Source organism: Centruroides vittatus, unplaced genomic scaffold (genome assembly GCF_030686945.1).
Source record: "Centruroides vittatus isolate TY-2023 unplaced genomic scaffold, ASM3068694v2 contig_359, whole genome shotgun sequence".
In the NCBI taxonomy this organism is placed as follows: Eukaryota; Metazoa; Arthropoda; class Arachnida; order Scorpiones; family Buthidae; genus Centruroides; species Centruroides vittatus.
This window is the reverse complement of record NW_027122182.1, coordinates 1359337-1376074: the sequence shown is the minus strand read 5'-3', so window position 1 is coordinate 1376074 and position 16738 is coordinate 1359337. Positions and strand designations below refer to the sequence as shown.

At 27.5% G+C, this 16738-nt stretch overlaps 1 protein-coding gene across 3 annotated transcripts in view; it reads left to right on the top strand.

Annotated features, from left to right (window-relative positions):
- The window catches only part of LOC136974919 (cAMP-dependent protein kinase type II regulatory subunit-like), an 86451-nt gene extending 70063 nt beyond the window's left edge, over positions 1 to 16388 (top strand). For 2 of the 3 annotated variants that reach the window (XM_067269917.1, XM_067269919.1), the window contains exons 7-14: positions 2641 to 2800; positions 2882 to 2983; positions 5011 to 5085; positions 9554 to 9574; positions 11984 to 12046; positions 12423 to 12489; positions 15296 to 15364; positions 15457 to 16388. In XM_067269917.1, coding sequence (XP_067126018.1) covers positions 2641 to 2800; positions 2882 to 2983; positions 5011 to 5085; positions 9554 to 9574; positions 11984 to 12046; positions 12423 to 12489; positions 15296 to 15364; positions 15457 to 15587 — 688 coding nt within the window. In that variant the 3' untranslated portion in view covers positions 15588 to 16388. The remainder of the gene's footprint in view (positions 1 to 2640; positions 2801 to 2881; positions 2984 to 5010; positions 5086 to 9553; positions 9575 to 11983; positions 12047 to 12422; positions 12490 to 15295; positions 15365 to 15456) is intronic. The other variant, XM_067269918.1, reaches the window with a different exon arrangement.
- The last annotated feature ends 350 nt before the right edge of the window (positions 16389 to 16738 follow it).

The following is a 16738-nucleotide window of genomic DNA, read 5'->3' as shown; positions in this document are numbered from 1 at the left end:
AGGCTCTAGAATTAGAGACTGAATAGACCATGGCCCACCCATTTCTCTGCTAAAAATTAAAGAAAAAATTTAAATCAGAAACATAAGCATATATATATAGCTAAACAAGTTACATATTTATTTAGGTTTTACTTTCTCAACTGTTACAACATATTATAATTGTCATGTTTGACCCTCCAGGTTTTTGAAATGTCAACATTTTGAGACCCTCTAAACCCAAAAAGTCAAAAAACTGATTCCTGGGATATGTGTACATGTGTTGGCATCTATTTCATTTAATATCTCAAGATAGGGTAAAGATTACAAAGTGAAATTAGGCATAGTAACTTATATGTAAGGGTTATTGATACTATTAAATTTTGGTAGTTAAAGGTCAAGATGGGAGATAGAGGAGATCATGTCACATCTTGAATGGAGTCAGATTTAACAAAAAATTTTACCTGTTTCTAGCATTTACAAATTTTTTAATAACTGATCTCAATCTTCAAAATTAAGCATTATTTTTTTATAGTAATTAATAATACAAAAGCTATTTTTAGTAAAATTTCATAACAGTGACACCACATGCAATTTTAACTTTGTGCTAATGTGTCTGAGTGTTTCTTAAATTCAACATAAATATTTTTCACTAGGAAAGTTATGCAACTTTTTCCTGGAATTTTTTCTATGTGAAAAAAATATAGAGATTGTTTCATATCTTAATAAATACATAAATTTAATTTAATATTACTTTTAAGTCAGTGCTAGCTGCACTCTACTAAAAGTTTCTTCTGTAGCTCTTGTTCTAGACGTCCAATAATTTTTCTTTTCATAAAATTATTTATACGGCATCTTTGTGGAATTATTATTGTCGGTGCCAGGGTACTGCTTTATTTCTGGAGCCTGCACATTTTGCAAAAACTTGTGCTTTTCAGTGGAACATTGAACTACATTATGGGTACTTTTATTGTCTAGAAACATTGAAAACAAATTGCAGAAAATTTGTATTTATTTTTGCTCTCTCAATGCATTAGAGAATTATGCTTTATTCAGACACAAATATATATATTTTCAAAATGAATTATTGGTGCTAATGTGTGAGTGTGTGTGTAGATTAAATATTGTCTTAATAATATCTTAAATTTAGAATTTGTTAAGAATATTTTTTAATTTAAATGATATACAAACTTTCAAATTGCAATTAATAACTAGAAAACACTTTTAACAAGTTTATTGAAATTACTTTTTATTTAAAATATTGCATATAGATATTGATATTACAAACATACATACAAATATGTAAAAAAATTATTCAATTTTGCAAATTTGTGATGATTTTGAATGTATTGCAAAAATATACAATGTAATACAGTAATATATTATAAAATTGTTTCTTAGACAATCAGTAGAAAAGGATTAGCATTTAGATATAAATATTTTTGAATTTATAATTTCTCTTTGAATAAAAATATTCAAAATGTTAAAACTTAAGTGCATGCAATTATAATCAATGACAGCAACAAATTTTCCATACGATAGATTCCAAAATATATTTGCAATTTATTTAAAAATGGGTTATATTAATGACTACATTCTGAATGATAGACCATGCCTAAATAATTATAAACTTGGATATTATTCAACAGTAATTTAAAGTGTTTTTTTTTAAATACACCTATCCCTCTATTTACACGGAAGATAGGTTCCTGAGAATAACGTGTAAATCGAATTTGTATCTTTTTGAATGTAAAACTGTGTAAATCGAAAAGTATGCAAAAAACGCATAATTTTGTTGTTTATTAATTATGAATTTTTTTTCAATTTTTTAAATGTACATAAATCAAACAAAAATATTGAAAGGGGAAAAAAAATATATTCTTTTATTAATTAAATACAAAGTTCAAAGGAACAAAAAATAAAATCTGAAAGATTCATAAAAATGTAATGTAATTGTGTAATGTAATGTAATGTAATGTAAAAAATGTAATTAAAAATAATGTAATCGTTTGTTACTTATGAATATGAAAAATTAAAATTTTCTGGTTTAAAACTATGTGCAATGAATGCAACTTCATGCATATGGGGGAGTACCCTATATCGGTTTATCGGTTACTATTTGACGGATTGAAATAAAACTGTCACCTAGTATCCTAAATATCAACTATAACATATAATTAAGGTGGATTGGAATATAGATGTAGATTAGTGTTAAAAATTATTCCTTTTGATCATAGCCAGTTTATTTTCTACATTTATTTTTTAAACCGTGTAAAAACAAAAACGTGTAAAAGAAGTACCGTGTAAAACGAGGGATAGGTGTATTGTTTAAGATATAATGAAAATATTATTGTTTTAATCTTTTATTAAAATTGGATTTAAATATTTAAGAACTATTTAGTAACATTGTCTTCCTATAAATATCTTTATTTAAATGAAAATTACAATTGAGATCTTGAATTATTTCAAAATTTAATTTTTTTAATAAACACTCAATATCCAATAAAATTATGTGCGCAAGAACTTTTGCATTTCAAATTTACTACAACTGATTTTTAGTGTGCATAAATTATTTTGATAAAATTTTATTTGAAATTAATTGTTTTTTGTATATATATATATATATATATATAATAGCATTTAAAAACACTGTTTTTATTTTAGTGGTCTTTACCATGTATTTGTTTCTACTGATAAAGATGAAAAAGGAAATATGGTAGGAAAATATGAAGATTCTGGAAGTTTTGGCGAATTAGCATTGATGTACAACATGCCTCGTGCTGCCACTGTAGAAGCAGTTACTAATGGATCTCTCTGGGCTATGGTATTTGTTTGCCATTTTTATATATATAGCGATTTTATTAAATATCTAAGAACATATTTTATTTTATTAATTAAAATTCAGAATAGACAAACATTTCGTCGTATTGTTTTAAAAAATGCTTTTAAAAAACGAAAAGAATACGAGCAACTTTTGGAAAGTGTACCAATGTTAAAATCCTTAGAGGTATTTATATATTATTTAATATTTACAATGTTTAATTTATTATTTACTTACCTGTTTTAAAATATTCTTAAAGTATATTTATATATACTTTAAGAATATTGTAAAGATTAATAGAATATAAATTCTGATTGATTATTTTGATAAATACATTTATTAATTTTAATATTATATTATAAAATCCATTCAATGCTTATGAGATAAATAATTGTTTAATAGTGAAATAAATTTTTTTAATTTTTAAGATAATAGTTTTAAAAATTTTCTGAAAAATAAAATATAACTAAAAAATATATTAATGTAATATTTAATAGGCAGAACTATTTGCTATTTATAAACTTTTTCATTTAGAAGTTTTAATTAAAACCTTAATCAATATTAATGATTTCATTTATATTTTACTGAATAAAAAAAATTTTAAGTTTCCAGTTTATTAATAATTAGAAACTTACTGCTGTTATACAGTTTGCATGTTGTAATAACGATTATCGTTATGAAGTGGACCCCCATTTAATATTTTCTCAGATATCAACAGCTTAAAATTGAAGCAAATTTAGAATAGGGCTTTAGGTGTTTGCATGACAGTGCAGCAAGCAAAAAATGGACACAAAAAACACCCAATACCCTTTTATCTTGTGAATGTTAAAAGGAATTCTTTTATTTAAATATTATTTTTGTTTTAAAAATTATGTCATAAATGATTGTGAATATGCTATAAAAAAGTTTTATATATAGTGAGTGGTTGCATGTCAACTAGATTTTTGCAATAAGAAAGCACAGAATCAATATCTTTGAGTGATATTTTATGTTTATTGAACATATTTCCCTCTGACATTGATGCATTACTTGCAACAATCATACAACTAGTCAAACATTTTCAAAATATCATCAAAAGTAAAGTTGCTTAAAATAATAAACTACACAAAGAACCTTTTTACTCTGCAGCCATTTTTATTGCTAATTCCAAATGTTTTCGGTCATCTTTAATGACCTTTTTCAATAAAAATGAAATCGAATGCTGCTCAATTGCATGTTATGTGTGCAATGTTGTTAATATACACATGTATTTTATGGTTATTTATTTAATTTATTAATTATATGGTTTTGCTTTGTTATCATTTATCATTTATCGTTTGTATTTACTTTATTTTAAATCTATCGATATGAGATTGCGCACTAAAAATATTTTAAAAGTGTTCCATAACGAATTTATCGTTAGTGCAAATCGAGCAGATTCGATTTCATTTTTCTTGAAAAAGATCATTAAAGATGACCAAAAACTTTTGGAATTAGCAATAAAAATGGCTGCAGAGTAAAAAGGTTCTTTGTGTAGTTTATTATTTGTTATGCAAAGCAGTCTGTGAAGAGTTTAGAGTTGCTTAAAATGCTCATAACATTAGTTTTGATGCCCTCAAAGTCCAAACTGGGCATCCATTCAGAGCAAACTTCAACTTTAGGAACAAAGCAGAGTAGGATGATTGATTGAGTATATATGGAGTTGTGAAGTTGCAATCTCTCATAGACTAATGAATTCCCCAAAAGGCCTTTGGTAAGCTACAGGTAACATCTACCTATCCCAACTCTTTAATTAATAATAAGTTTAATAAAAATATTTATTGCTATAGCTAAGTAGCTTTTGCATGTATTCATGTATAATATTTAAATGGTAAATGATTTCTTTTAAAGCCCTCTTTTTCCCAGATAAATAAAAATATGCATTTTAATTTTACATTTTTTAAACCGGAATACAGTTTAAAAAGTTTTGGGGCTTAGTGCCAAAGGCATGGAATGGCCTAGACGTACTAAATACTTTTTCCTAAATTTTCTGTGCTGATATAGGGAGTGTCTTTCATACTATAAAATATAGTAAATTTATCTTTAAAGTTTCTGAGTTTACAGTACTGAAAATATTTAGAATATATTATCAGATTCTGAAATATAATGTGCTACTAACACTTATTTTTTCATTAAATCCCTATAATTTTGTGAACTTTTTGAAATTATAAATTCATAATGATAATTTTTTTTAGCCTTACGAAAGAATGAATTTATGTGATGCTTTAATGCCAAAGCAGTATACAAATGGTGAATTAATCATAAGACAGGTACCTTTTGTTATTTTATTAATTTAGTATTTATTTAATTTACTATTTATGACTATATTTTAATCATTGATTTAAATGATATTGTTGTTTAATCAAAAATTGATTATTATTTTCTGGAAAGCAATATTGTGATGTGAAATAGGATAAATGTGATAATGTAATAAATATAATTATTTTATACAAAATTCTTAATACTAGAGAAATAATACTTATGACGCTTTATAATTATAAATCTTATACATCATTGTTACATTTATTCCATTAATGTAAGTACTCATGTTCATGCTTTTATAAATAATAAAATCTAAATTCAGATTTTTCAAAGTTATTGTTTATCTAATTAGAATTCTTATTTATTGCATTTAGAAAACATCATATACAATACATTTGCTCGAGCTTTACAATCCTTAACAAGAGCTATATTGAATGAATATTAATGACAAAAGTAAATGCAGAATGAAGAGATCTTGCTTTGATTTAAATTTACATGCATCTATCAGCACATACAGACGAGTAGGTCAAGGAAGTGTTTGAGCAACTAGAGGAAGTTATAATGAGAATACATAATCAGGAAAATTTGATTATGGACAATTAGTATGCTGTCATGGAATATAAACACTCACACAACTTTTAACAGCAGAAAAAAATGTTAATGACTAACATGTTTTATTTTAAAGACAATCCTCAGGTTACAAACTATAAATCAAACAATTTAGGTGCAAATCACAGTCATAGGAGAGGATGGTAATATTGTAGATAAGTTTGGGATTGGTACAAGAAATGAAAGAGGGGTGAGATTAGTAGAGTTATGCAAGAGCCATAATATTATTATATTTATTTTATTTTATACACAGTTAGGAATTGCCAGATGGCAGATGATATCCACCCCACAGTTAGCAAAAATCCTGACAGTGAAGTATGGTAAAACCAAAAAAATAACAACAAATAAAAAAACATGATTTACGTAAAAGCACACTATATATTAATGCATAAATGTATTAAAATCTAAAAATTCATTAAAAAAATATAGTGAAGACAATGGAATAAAAAATAATAATAAAAATTTAAAATACAGTGGAACCTCACTTAATGAGCATAATTTGTTCCAGAATCTTACTCGTAATGTGAAATACTTGTTAAGCGAAGCAATTTTTCCCATAGGAATTAATGTAAAATACGATAATGCGTTCTACACCGAAAAAATACTTAATTATTTTATGTATAATGTTTATTCAAAGAAAATTATACATGGTTAAGGAGCCTGAATAATCCTCATCTTTTCTTCTAGCATGGAATAAACCAACCTGGAATGCAAATTTGATTTGCAGGAAACAAAAAAAATTGAAAAAATACATCTCAAACAACCAAAACAATATGCCAAATTTTTGGGCTATGTAACGGCTATAATTAAATATTCGAAATTAATTAATTTGACTAGAGGTAGGCAGTTATCCTACCATTTCGTATTAAATTTAATAATTATAAATAATTAATTTTTAATTTATACATTTCTAAAATTTAATTTGGAATTGGTTATTAAATTTAATACGAAATGGTAGGATAACTGCCTGCCTCTAGTCAAATTAATTAATTTCTAATATTTAATTATAGTCTTTACATAGCCCAAGAATTTTGCATATCATTTGGAGTGTTTATTATATAAACACTATGGTTGTTGATGTTTATACGTAATATGTGTGAACACAAGTTTGAAATATATCTGATTACAAGTGACAGTAAGATGCTAGCGGAATGAGTACTAAACACAGACTGATGGAGCATGCGCACAATCGGGACTTTCCCTCTCCTTGTCACTCATTATACGAAACATTGCTCGTTAAGCGAAGTCAGTTTTGTTACAATTTGTTCTGCTCATTATGCGAAATAGTCGTGCAAGGTGCTCATTAAGCAAGGTTCCACTGTATATATGTATATATATACAGTGGAACCTTGCTTAACGAGCACCAATTAACTATATATATATAAAATCTAGAACTTTTTTCCAGCATGTATAGTGTAGAAGACAATACATATGGATCAGAAGAGGGTACACACTTGCAGATTCTAAATTGATCATATCTAACCATGAATAAACAAATTGCAAATTTTAAAACATATCCCAGTATTGACATAAATATAGATCACAATTTAGTACTGATGATAAGTCAGCTAAGGCTGAAGAAAAAATTATACTCAGATTTGATGTTGGAACTTGACAAAAATCAAGCACAGTAGAAATGCACAAATCAACTTTTAGAAAATCACTAATACTAAACTCATCTATGAAGATTAGATAACATTGGCATTGGAAATTCCTTAAAAAAAAAAGAGGTCACTGAAGTTGATAAAATGCTTTGGAATGGAAGTAAGAACATCAAATAAACTGTGGATAACATATGAAATTTTAGTGATGATGGAAAGAAGAAATTTTAATATGGATAATAAGCAGTTACAATACAAAATTTACAGAAACATGATTAATAGAGAAACAACAAAAGCAATGGAAGAATGGATAAAAAAGATTTGCAATGAAATGAATGAGAATATGATTAAGAGAACAAATATATTAATAATAAGATAACACTTTACTGAATGTAAAAGTACACAAACAATCAAGTACAAAAACGGAAAGATTCTAATTGAAGACAATGAAATAGCATCTAGATGGAAAGCATATATGACTTTTACCAAGGAAATTCAATCAATGAGCAAATTCATAAAGAGGAGCTACAGTGGATGGAGATGAGATTTGTCCATAGATACTGAAAAAATTTTAATAATGATACTTTATTTCATGCAACATAATCAGAGTATTAACATTTTTTATTGACAGTATCCTCAACTCCCAAAATTACTTTTGGAATTATTTGTAGAGCATGTTTGGCCACTGCTCAAAAATCTAGATCTTGAGATTCCATTTTCTACCAACACAATGGAGCATCTGCCCATTGTACTATTCAAGTTAGACTGTGGTTGGATCCATATTTTCAGGCATGTGGATTGGCCAAGGAGGTCCACATCCATAGCTTTCCTGCTTTCATGATTTGACACCATTACATTTATTTTTTGGGGGCTACATAAAAGAAAGTGTTTTCCAAACAGTAGTTACAAATGTCACAGAATTATGACAGCATATAATTGATGCTTCCATACAAATAATAGCAGAGCAGCTTATGAGCATTGAGGAAGAATTTGCCTTGCATACTGTCAAATGGTGCAGAATGTCCATTTCAAGCAAAATAGCCTTGTAAATAACTTTATCTTTATTGAATTTTAGAAGAGTTTATTTTTTTGTAAATCTGTGTGAAAAAACACAGGTTTACAAAAAAATAAACCCTTCTAAAATGCGTGACGTACTTCAGATACATCTACCATTTTATTGAAAAGAGAAATAATTCCTAATAGAAGGAAGATTCCTAAGGTATTAATGTGCAACAGTCAAGAGTTTTCTACAATATTGAAAATATGACAGAAACCATGTATTTTGTACTAGGCAAGGTGACATTCTTGCTTCGTCAGGTGTTCCTATGGTATATTTTTTTTATTGAACATCCGGTAAAATATGACTGTCCACAAAAAAACTGTCCACATTTTAACTCTTTAAAATCAAATCGCAATTTTAAAACTGATATTCTATCATTAATGTATCAACAAAAAATAAAAATTTCTCTTTTGTTAACATTTAATATATAAATTAAGACATAACAACTCTCGTATCACAATCCTTGCTAACTTTTTAGCATTTCACTATAAAATGTATCTTTATTCTGATTTTTTAATCGTAACACAAGTAGGAAAGGAATCTGAAAAGGTTAAAGAAAAAAATCAAATCATTTCACACACACAAATAAACTGTAATTATTCTTTTATGTTCTGTTAAAAATTAAAATATTAAATTCTGAAATTTTAGATTTTAATATTTTTGAAAATATTAAGATTCTAATAGAAATAATTATAATTAATAATTTGAAGACATAGTCCTTCCCAAAAAGGAACCACCATTTATTAGCTTTGTGTTCCAAATAATACATTCTTGCCGACTGATCTTTCTTTTTAGGCTATTGGCCTAAAAAGAAAGATCAGTCGGCAAGAATGTATTATTTGGAACACAAAGCTAATAAATGGTGGTTCCTTTTTGGGAAGGACTATGTCTTCAAATTATTAATTATAATTATTGCCATCAGACAAAAATCTACAAGAAATAAAGATAATTTTAAACTAAATTTATTTAATATTTTAGATGAATGTTTCTCAATCCATAGATAACAAGGTATCACAAAGGTTCTTTTTCAACCTTTGTGATATTTCAGGGTAATATTATAGTATTTTAGCATACTGGAAGAGAGATTGGGAAACATTATTTTAGATGCAAATTCATTTTTGAATTTCTATATTTAATTATATTATTATTAGAATATAAGTATTTTCTAGTAGTTTAAGTAATTAAAGCATTTTTCATGCTTAAAAGGATCATGAGTACAGTTCTTGTGTAAGATATGTTTGTTTCTCTTTTTAGTCAATTTCTTTTTAAGTAAGAAATATTAAATAATTTTAATGTAATTAAATTTTAAGTGAAAGAATTAAATGTAGCACTTTATTACTGCTGAAAACTTATCAAACACTCAAAGTTACCTTAGCTACTTTTGATTTTTTTTTTTCATATTACTCTCTGAAAATATAAAGCTATTAAGCAACTATAAAACTAGAGGCTTGTTAAAAGTAGTTTTCTAAACGTTTCCTATTTTTATTAAATTTTAAATTCTTTAAAAAATGAAATATATAGAAAAAGCATTCAATGGGGAGGGATAAATTTAGTTTGATACCAATACAAGACCATTTTAAATTGTAATGAAAGCACATGAGTTAAATCAAAAGCTACATTTGTTTTTCATCCTTTCATATGTCTTTAATCAATTATTTCATTGTTTTGAGAAAATTATTATGGAAGAATTGGCAATTTTAGATATAGTGAAAAACTAGTAAAGCCCAACTTATAAAACTATAATCATTTTCTTATTCATATTCTACTTCTGTCTATCTTTACTATCTAACTTGAAGTATTTCAGATAAATAGCTGAATCTGAATTAATGTGCAGTTCAGATTTTGTTCTGAAAGTTTTGTGTAGAATAGTCTAAATTAAGAATTATTCATTTAGTCATTAGGAAATTCACTAATCAGATTATTTTAAAAACAACAAACATTTCTTATTTTGACCACAAATGAGTTGTGATCCAATTATCCATATAATAATTTTTCTTTCTTATATTATCAGAAATGTGTGTTTTCTTAATACTATATTACTTGTTTAACCTTTACATCTTAGAATCAGTGAGGTTAACAAGCAAGTAACTGACATCTTGTTATAACAATCAACAATAAATTATACTGGGATCTTCAAATTAAATGCTTATTCCAATAACCCTGACCATATCTAAGAAAATATCTCTAATCATTTCAAAAAACAATAATAAGATGGTTATATTCCATATAAGATCTGCATAGAATCAAATATTATATATAGAATAATTATTTGGAGCTGTGTCCCCTAATCACATGATACAAAAGTTACAAATCAGTTTGTTTGGTTACTGAATAATTTATTTTGCTGTCAGCAAAGATTAAATACCAGCAGATTATGGTATATTAAACAATGATTATTGCTTTGTATATTTACAGTGGGGTCTACAAAAAATAAAGTTTTTTTTGTAAATGCTGTAATATTCAACCATGAATGCGGTGTCAGCTTGGGTGTCAGCCACCCGGGGCGGAGGAAAATTTCACCTCCCTCTTAAATAAAATACAGGGAATCCCTACAAGTCAGTACAGACGGTGTTGTCAGTCACTACAATGAGCAAGATGTCATTATTATACATTCATTTAAAGAAAGGGGATTCCCCAGTTTTGTTACAGAATAAGTAATGAAAAATTCTGTGCTCATTTCAATCGGTCTGAATCGTAGGTGCGATAAAAATATGAAATGAAATGGTTCAAATTTTTACAAGATATTATTATTATTTATTGTGAAAAAGTACCGCCCCCACTACACTACGCCACTGCATGAATGTCAGTCATTTGCATATTTAGTTTAATAGTTTATCTTGTACAAAAGTTCATCTTACTATAGGACAGTATTCTGCACTTTGACAGTGGGTTAATTATTAGAATCAAATAGATCATAAATTGAGAGAAATTCACTTGACTGATCAAAATATTTTTATGTAGTAAACTGAATCTCAATGACAGATTTATTAGGCCTTAACCTGGTTAATTAAATGTATAAATATTCAGTAATCTGGACTAATAGTAGGCGATTTAAGTTGCCATCTTGTATTAAGTTAAATTTAATAATTAGAATTTAATTCATTAATCCAAGATGGCAACTTAATTGTCTAACTTTAATCCAAATTATGGAATATCTATATACTATATTTAACTAGTTAAATACAATACAAGTAATTCCCTACTTACGAACAGGTTAGGTTTCCAAGATTTTGTCTTAAGTCAAAAACTAACCTAAAAAGTATGGTACATTTGCTCACAGAATAACCGTTTATTGTTAGTGTTTGATCCTTCAATGTACTACTTAGTTTCTATGGTGAAAGAGTGACACTTCTTGCATTTATCTTCACTGCTACATTTACTAAAAATTTATGAAATTCATAAAATCATTATATCAGATGAAATTCATTTTATATGAAGTGAATTTCATTTTACCTAAACAAATTTGAGTTTAAATATCAACAGTAAAGTCTACATTAAATTCTTCTAAATAATTAGTATTTTGTGGATAAATTGTGTGCAAATTTAAAATTAATTAAAAAGTAGATAATTGAGTTTTTCCATTATTAATTTGATTTTCATAAAATATAAGAAATTACGTTATCTGAAATATTTTAGGGTGATAAAGCAGATGGTATGTATTTTATTGAAGAAGGAACTGTTAGAGTTACAATGGTAACAGTAAGTAATTTTGATAAATTTCTCTCATAATCATAAATTAAATTAGATTAAAATAACTAAATTTTTGATTAAATTTATGATCAAAACACCAACAATTAAATATTATTTTTTCATATTTTTATGATGTTTATTATTTCGTACAGGGCGAGTCAAAAGTGTCCCTTACACACATTTATTCCAAAAGTATTGATGATATATTAATTTTACTAATGTAGTTACAGAGGGAGTTTTGATGGGACCATGGGACCTTCTTTGTCAGCCTTGAAAACCATTTTTAGAATAAAAAGGGTGCAAGGGAATTTTGACTCACTCTGTATAAAGTTACAAAATAAACATTTTATGTGATTTATTTTAATAAATTATTCTTATTCAATAGAGTGAAGGTCCAGAGAGAGGCAAGCAAGTTGAAATGTCTCGATTAAAGAAGGGAGAATATTTTGGTGGTAAGTTTCATGCTTTCTTGTAATACAAATATGAAAATAATCATTTTAAATAATTTTAAAATGATTTATGAGCGCAGACTGAAAATTTTTGCCTCCACGTAAATAAAGAATGAAGGAAGTGAGATATTTAAGTGAAACAAAATATACAGTGTGTCTATAATTGAAGTATATCATTTTAGACCACTCGACCACTCTGGAGATAAAAATCTGTTAGAGATAAATGTGCTTACAAGACATTATTGATCTATTTCAATGTGGGAAAACTATGGACAAATTTCACTCCACGAATGGCACTCAAGTTATCAAATAGCAAGAGCCAAGTATAATATGTTGGAACTAATGAGATGCACTTCCCTTTCAATTTGCATCTTTATTTCTGATAAATCTGCAGCTCCATGATATAATTCAAAGAGCTCCATAATCAGAAATCATAAAGTGTAAGATTGGGTGAACAAGAGGAAATCACTAGGAATATAACATTTGGTAGTTTTTATTATTATAAAATGACTAGACATAGTTGTGTTAATATATGCTATATATAGTCAATTAATTAGAAAGAACTTAAAAGTGTTTGAAGCTTTCCATTCATTGACCATGTTACTCTCTTAATTAGCAGTGTTGCCAGTTCTCAATACTGCATTACAGCTTTTAACATAAGACTAGCCTTTTTAACCAACAGAACTGAAATTGTTTAAAGTTATAAAACACAAGGTAATAGCACGACTCAAATCTTTCTACTGACTTCACAACTTTTCCACTCCTAGATCTACATGAATGTGAATGTTCTCTTTCTGTGCTGTAGACTTCATTGTTAGCAATTTTCCAAGACATTATCCAGATCTTTCCTGCCACTATTCAATGGGACGGTCTCTTTTACTTGTTTTACATGTTCTTGTTACAAACTTGTTTCATCTTAATATCTGACCTCAATATAAGATCTTGGCATTTCTGCTTTTGAAGTAATTGTTGAAGATTCCCAGACATTACAATTTTTAATCATTACTCAATCCTCATAGTGTATCTTTGTCATAATGTTTTTTATTTTCTCTTGCTTCCTCCTACTTGACATCTTATAACACTTTTGGCTAATGTTGTCTTTAATTTCCTACTCATCAGAATCTCTATTGGCAATTGCTGATAATGGACAGTTTTTATACTTCAAGAATGATATCAATGTCTTTGTTTTCATCTTCACACTTTCTCAGCATATTCTTTACTATTTGTGAGAAAAAATATGCTCTCTCCACAAGTCCATTAGACCTGGAATAACACAGGCTTGAAGTGACAACTTGAAAGTTCAAACAGTTTATTTAAAGTGGGAACTGCCATGCATTAAAGAGCATATTGTCAGAGATAACAGGATAGAAAAGACTTGTTTCAGCATTTTGACTTCACCCACTTGCTTATTACAAAATTGAACAACAACAATCTGTTTAGTGAAATAGTCCATCAAAGATAAGTAGGCAATACTTGTCTTTGCAATTCTGATACTGCATATGATAGAATAGCTTTTCTGACATTGCTTACTCTGTACCATTCAAATTGTCTGCATTTAGCAACTGCATTTTTGCTATCTCAGTACAAGACTTTGCACAACTCTAGACTTAGTTTTCTCCATACTCTTGTTCGACCCCTATAGTATGTTTCAAAACTTTTTCTTAGACTACTTGGCACACTTACCCCTTCACTTAGGAAAACTAGTTCACTTTCACCAGCAATATGATCTTTTAGCATGTGGTAATATTTCAATTGTTCAGGAATATTTTGTCTATAGTTGGCTATCTTGTATTTACAAATTCAATTAAAGTAGAAATAACGGGATTATTAGTGGTGTGTCTTCTTCCAAGACAATGGCACATCCCATTTCAAATGAAATTGGTTAAGCCAATGGTTTGCTCATCCAACTGTATTAAACTTGTTTTTATATGCAATATGTCTATAATCTGATGATTTTCTTGGAGAACCATTTACTATATGGTGACAGTAATTGTCACCTACGGTTCCTAATAATTACAAACACAAAGCAGTTTTCAAACTGCTACATCTACATGGCTCAGTTTTTTGGAAAAGTAATATTAATATTACTTTTCCAAAACTGAGCCATGTAGATGTAGCAATTTGAAAACTGCTTTGAAAATACCAAAAAGTATTAAAAGAACTTTCAAATTAAAATTTATATTTGTCCTTGGATTTTTCATTTAATTAAAAGATCAAATTCTATAAAAACAAAACTCTTACTAAACCAAAATAAGTTAGGACAATATAAATATCTTTTACATGTTTCTCACTCCATAGGAACCAACAAAGTTACTTAGTGTACATTTGGAGATGGAAAAAAGACTCAAGAAAGAGGGCGACTTTGTTGGATCCTAAAGTATGAGAAAGAACTATACTTGTTGCATGTGAACAGCTGAACTGTTTACATGTGACAAGATATGCCCAAATGCATATTGAATTAGTCTCCAGTTATATACAGCAAAATGAACATGAAAGTATCATGTAGTACAAATTTTTTCAGTAAACATGTATGTGTATTGAACTGAGTATGTGTTTAGAACTCAAGACTACTTCCCAGTAGTTTGTTCTCCATGTTGTGCAAACTAAAAATTTCATATACAAAATTTGAATCAAGCATTTGTATAGCAAATTTTAATAATATACAAATTGTTTTGATAATTGAAAATTCATGTAATGAATGTTTGCATAAAAGGACCTGGGTTTAATTAATTAACAATATATTTATAATGTTTGTATTCTAAGAATAATTTGAAATCACTACAATAATAATTTAAAAAACTTTTTTCAGAATTAGCTTTAGTCACCCAAAAACCTCGTGCTGCTTCTGTTTATGCCATAGGAAACGTTAAACTTGCATGTAAGTTGATTATTGCATCAAATTATTTCGGAAATTAAATATTAGTTTCACTTACTGTGCATTTTAAATTCGCATCTCTATTGTCTATTCAGTTTTAGACGTCCATGCTTTCGAAAGATTATTAGGACCGTGCATGGATATTATGAGACGCAACATAGAAGATTACGAAAAGCAAATCGTCGACATTTTTGGCTCTAAAGCAAACGTCCCTACCTTGCGATGATGGTTTTTCTGAGTTTTCATCCATATTGTCACACTGTTTTTATTTCTTTATTGTCTTCCTTCCAGAACATTCCCCAATGATGGTGGAGTTATAATAAATGTAGGAGTCTACCTTCAGTTGTTGTTAAAAATATGAACAAAACTTCAAATTATTCTTTTATGAAGTTTCTAGTCTGCCATTAGCAATGTTTGGAAGACACATTATAATAACAACAGAATCTTTGAGAAAACGAATGTAATATATGCCTGAATCAAAATGGACTTTTATATAAAAGAAGAAAAAAAAATTATAAGTTTTGTTTCAGAAAAATATCTAAGATATTTTTTTGTACTTAAAAAGAAAGTAAATTTTGCAAAATCATATATTTTACATCCAAACTCAATAGTTCAATTAGAAATACTCAAATAAAAGGACATAGGCCTAGCTGAATTGTTAAACAGTAAAGAAAAGTTAGAGAAAGAAGTAATTTAATTCTATTGTAAATGTACCAATTCAATTCTTTTCTCACATTTATAATTTTAATAATATCTCAAATTGTGTTTAGTTCGACATTAAAAAGTCTTATGTCTACAATCTTCCAAAATTTCTCCAAAATTCTGATCTTTCTGCATCATTCTTATGAATTAGTTTTATGTATATATGTATATGTAAATCCTTTTAAAAATCCCACTTTAAAAGAATGTTGTGGATAAATATTGAGTAAATATTTGAAACTGTAGCAAAATTTTCGTTTGGAAATTGTTTAGTGTGAGTCAGATGTAGAATATTATTCAGTTTTAAAATAAAGTTCATTTCCCATTATTATTATTATTAATTATTACATTGCTTTTTATCTTTAATTATTAATTTTAATTATGCTGCAAGAATATATTGCTAATAAAATAATTATTTTATGGTGATTCTCAACTAATACTGTCAATGGAAAGAATAAATCTGGATATTAACCAGCCTTTGATCAGCTAGTTCTGGCAAATGACTTCTGCTTTCTTCCTCATTTGTCAAACATGTCGCCACCATTAAAAACGGTGTTACGGAAGCTTCGCATCGTGGTATTGGAATATGAGGAAGTTTGCTATAGTAGTCGTTAAATGAATGATTCTTTATGCTATAAAAATTTACAGAAAATTTGTTCTGCCATCTAGTGAAAGGCA